The sequence below is a fragment of the Ammodytes marinus genome, assembly GCF_949987685.1.
Source record: "Ammodytes marinus genome assembly, chromosome: 24".
Classification (NCBI taxonomy): Eukaryota; Metazoa; Chordata; class Actinopteri; order Uranoscopiformes; family Ammodytidae; genus Ammodytes; species Ammodytes marinus.
Genome location: NC_137228.1, coordinates 15,374,189 through 15,379,188, shown reverse-complemented (window position 1 = coordinate 15,379,188; position 5,000 = coordinate 15,374,189). Strand labels below are relative to the sequence as shown.

The following is a 5,000-nucleotide window of genomic DNA, read 5'->3' as shown; positions in this document are numbered from 1 at the left end:
GTATGTCCCAAAAGTATGCCTACTGCATCCTAACTAGATTCTTTTTATCGTCGGATGTAGTATGTAGAATAGAAAAAAGAAAGAGTATGCGATTCGGAATGCAACCTTTATCTGCAAAACCCCAGAGTGTATACACAGCCTAGGCTCTGTAAACTGGCATGTTGCTATAGCTACATACGCCACCCTTTGTTTACAACTATCGGAATCTGCTACTGTAACTCTCGCTCGTACATTATCAAAGGCTGTTTTTTGAGATGCAAATGTACACATAAATATCGAGCTTTTGCCACATTTCCATATGCACATACATTTTGGTGTTAAAAACTGGAATTCTGGGGTGCTCCGGTGGCGTAGTGGATAGAGCTTGTACCATATCGGCTCCGGCCTTCGTTGCAGTGGTCGCGGGTTCAAATCCGACCCGTGGACCTTTACTGCAGGTCATCCCCCCCCTCTCTCTCTCTCTCTCTCACTCACTCTCTGTCTCCCCATTTCAACTCTGTACTGTCAAATAAAGCTTGAAAATGCCAAAAAAATAAATAAAAAAAAATAAAATTCCGAGCAATTCGGTTGAAAGAAACGGCGAAATAAAAAGTCTTAAATTGTGATAAATATATATGAAAGGTGTGACTTTATTTCTCTGTCAGTATATTATCTACATATTGCACACAGGGCGGCAGCGTTCACTTTGGATATAAATACACTTGAATATCATCATCATAACTGTTATATATAATGTATAATGGAACGTATAACACATACACGAACCGGACACTGTATTAGGTTCACCCGTTCAATTTTCTTGTTAACACATGTAACTCATCAGCCAATCACATGTTAGCAACTCAATGCATTTAGGCATGTAGACCTGGACGGGACAACTTATTGAGGTTGAAACCGAGCAACAGAATGGGGAAGAAAAGGGGGGTTTTAAGACCTACTTCACCGGTGGGAATATGAAGGTGTATTGAACTCTGAGATCCTATGTAGCATAAATGTGCAAAACATTTTAGAAATCGGTTCATCCTAGCCTGAGAAAAGGCAGAAAGAGTGTTTTATGGTCTCACTGTCTACTCTAACCCTACTTTTTCCCATGCATGACATCACACATGGTAAAATGTATAGGGATAGGATTAACAGGACAGCTGGGCCAAGGGAAGACTGAGGGAAGACTGAGGGAAGAAAAACCTCATTCATTATATTATAATAGTGATTTTATAATGACAGAACGCCGGTTCCGTTTGGGTGAAGTATTACTTTAAGTGAATGCAATGCGTTGCTGCCTTGTGATTGGCTGATTAGCTATTTGTTTTTACAAGTAATTGAACAGGTGGACCTAGTGAAGCGGCCGGTGAGTGAATACTGTATTATGTAACTTGTAACATGTTCCAACGTCGAAAAATAAAAAATAAAATGTATTTGGTCCCCATAGAGTCTCAGTCCTCTTCACAGCAGACCCGGGTTAGAATCCAGCCCGGGTCGTTCTCTGCATGTCATTCCCCTCTCTGTCTGTCTGTCTGTCTGTCTGTCTGTCTGTCTGTCTGTCTGTCTGTCTGTCTGTCTGTCTGTCTGTCTGTCTGTCTGTCTGTCTGTCTGTCTGTCTGTCCTCTTCACAGCAGACCCGGGTTAGAATCCAGCCCGGGTCGTTCTCTGCATGTCATTCCCCTCTCTGACTCTACACAAAACTGTCTAATAGAAGCAAAAATGTTGAAAAAAATTATCTTGAAAAAAAAATATATATATTTTGCTTCCGAGGAACAAGGAATAAGACATCGGGTCCCAGTGAGGAGTTTGTTCAGACCTGCGATAGTTTCAACACAGTGACATTTAAAATCTACGATCCGACTTGTTCCGGTCCAAATAAAAAACAAAATAAATCCAATGCAGCTCCATTGGAAACAGGCAGAAATCCACTTCCGGGGGCGCCCTTAGCTCAGTTGGTAAGGCGTCCCCCCCCCCATGGGCCTCGGCCAGCAGCGGACCCGGGTTTGATTCCAGCCCGCGGTCGTTCTCTGCATGTCACTCCCCTCTCTGCCCCATTTCAACTCTGTCTCTATACTATCAATAAAGCATAAAAAAAAAATGCCAGAAAAAAAATATCTTAAAAAAAAAAGAAAAAATAATCCACTTCCAATCCTCGGAAATATTAATCCGTTTTCGTTTTTCAGTCTGGCGCAAAAATCGGTGAATTTCTCTTCATGACCCAACCGCTGCCTGGCCGTACTGTGTTTGTGCGTTGAAGAAAATCCCGTTTTAAAACACAGCCTAGGCTCTGTAAACTGGCATGTTGCTATAGCTACGTCGGCCCCTTTGTTTACATGCCAGTTTACAGAGCCTCAAAAAGCACACTAAAGGAGATATTCACTGATTTTGATGAAAAGTGATTTTGATCGACAAGCGTTCTCCAGAATCACTGACTCCATCTTTGAAAGTAAACGTTGAGTATAGAATTGAGCCGATGATGTCACTGCCTCAGAAGCGTTTCTATTGGCTGCTCACGACCTCGTTAACGTCCCCGTCGTCAAGGCAACACTTCCTGTCCAGAGTCTGTAATTAGGGGAGAAAAAGAGTCAATGGCGTAAACAGGCAAAGCAGAATTTTTAAAGATCTCAACGTTTTCTTAAAGGTGCAGTGTGTAATATGACATCATCAAGAAAGTTCTACAAAGTTCTAGAATGCAACACTCCCTGGGTAACCCCAACCCTTTAGAATAATAACAGAAGCTACAGTGGCCTTCAAGGACAAGAACAATTCGAAATTTTAAACAATGCACCTGATGACATTCCAACAATGACACTTTCAAGATGGCGGCACTAGGCCTTGGTCCAAAATATGCAGAAATATGGACATATATGAGACCCTTTCTAAGGGAAAAATAAATAATAATAAAAAATAATTTCAGCTATTATGCACTAAATTAAATGTACTAATGGATATTAGAATTGCTTTCTACAAAATCTGCTAGGAAATAAAACCCAACATTCTACACACTGCAGGTTTAAAGCCCATTTTTCACTGATCTAAAAATATGTTTTCCGCCCCCAGCCAATATTTCCTCAAACATATGTCCCCATTGAACTCATGTAACTCGGTTCACCTAAATGAGTGTGTCAGGAGTTTTATAGCCGGGCGATGTTAGTCGGCCATTTTAACGGAATACAATGGATCCGTTACGTCAAACAGAAACCATGTGAAGGGTTCAGAGAGAGCCTTTAAGGACACACACACACACACACACACACACACACAGACACAGACACAGAGACACACACACACACACACACACACACACACACACACACACGCACACACACACACACACACACACAGGGAGGGGAAAACCCTCACGTCAGAGAATAAAATCAGATGTTTTTGGCCCAAAGCAAATGAAGATTTTTTTTTGTAATTTTCAAGCTTTATTAGACAGTACAGAGTTGAAATGGGGAGACAGAGAGAGAGAGAGAGAGAGAGAGAGAGAGAGGATGACCTGCAGTAAAGGTCCACGGGTCGGATTTGAACCCGCGACCACTGCAACGAAGGCCGGAGCCAATATGGTGCACGCTCTATCCACTACGCCACCGGAGAGCCCCGCAAATAAAGAATATTGTCTGTTCTGCCTCAGTTCAGCGTCTCAGTATTCGAAGCTGTCTAGAACTTACCCTGCGTTCCGAATCTCATACTCTTTCTTTTTTCTATTCTACATACTACATCTGACCATAAAAATAATCTAGTTAGGATGCAGTAGGCATACTATTGGGACATACTTTACTCTCTTATTTCATCATAACATTGCGCCTTGATCTTGCCTCTTGCTTTTATATCCGTCTCATCCCCCGTTTGTTTTCATATGGAGGCTCGGTCGATGTGACGTCACTTCCGGATGATTTGCACTGGTTTGTGGGTCAGAATCGCCCCAAATAGGATGCCGATTTCAACACGGCTCGATGTAGTAGGACGTCTGGGTATTTCTGACCATCCTAAATCTGGCCACAATATTCTAACATTTCAAGTTTCACCTGTATATCTTGTTTTTTTTTTGTTTTTTTTTAACCTTTATTTCTACAGGTAAATCCCATTGAGACCGAAGACTCTTTTGTAAGGGAGACCTGTTTTCCTTTCCCACGTTACCATTCACACACACATTCACACACCGATAGCAGCAGGCTAACTATCGACATTCGCACGAGGCAAGGTGGGTGAAGTGTCTTGCCCAAGGACACAACAACCATGACACAGGTGGCAGGGCGGGGATCGAACCTCCAACCCTTTGATCATCGGCCGACCCGCTCTACCACGTGAGCCACAGTCGCCCCACAACAGAAAGTGATGTTACATACCGTGTGTCAGTGGGTTCACCTCTCAATGCACCGCGGGCTGTTGGCTAGTCGGCGCAACATCAGAGCACAACGTTTAAAATCTTAAAAGAGGGAGAAAAAAAACAATGTTAAAGGTGCAGTCAGTGATTCTGGAGAACGAAGTAAGTGTGTGTGTGAGTGAGTGAGTGAGTGAGTGAGTGAGTGAGTGAGTGAGTGAGTGAGTGCGTGAGTGAGAGAGTGAGTGAGTGAGTGAGTGAGTGAGTGAGTGAGTGAGTGAGTGAGTGAGTGAGTGAGTGAGTGAGTGAGTGAGTGTGTGAGTGAGTGAGTGAGTGATTGATTGATTGATTGATTGATTGAGTGAGTGAGTGAGTGAGAGAGTGAGTGAGTGAGTGTGAACTAAGGTCCAGTCAGTGATTCTGTAGAACTCTTGTTGTCAAAATCACTTTCTGTCAAAACCAGTGAATATCTCCTCATGATCCACTACCTGTCTGTACTGTGTGTGCGCTGAAAACAATCCAGGGTTAATACACAGTCTAGGCTCTGTAAACTGGCCTGTACAGTAAACAAAGAGGGCCCACCATAGCTAGCAACATGCCTGTTTACAGAGTCTAGGCTGTGTATTAACACTGGATTTATTTTCAGCTCACACACAGTACAGACAGGTAGTGGATCATGAGGAGATATTCA

At 42.9% G+C, this 5,000-nt stretch overlaps 1 protein-coding gene across 1 annotated transcript in view; it reads right to left on the bottom strand.

The window, feature by feature from the left end:
* Positions 1-707: 707 nt before the first annotated feature.
* Positions 708-5,000, bottom strand: part of LOC307269795 (ALK and LTK ligand 2-like) — a 13,722-nt gene continuing 9,429 nt past the window's right edge. The window contains exons 5-6 of the mRNA XM_080052838.1: positions 4,335-4,414; positions 708-2,544 (exon numbers count right to left, since the gene is read on the bottom strand). Coding sequence (XP_079908964.1) covers positions 4,350-4,414 — 65 coding nt within the window. The 3' untranslated portion in view covers positions 708-2,544; positions 4,335-4,349. The remainder of the gene's footprint in view (positions 2,545-4,334; positions 4,415-5,000) is intronic.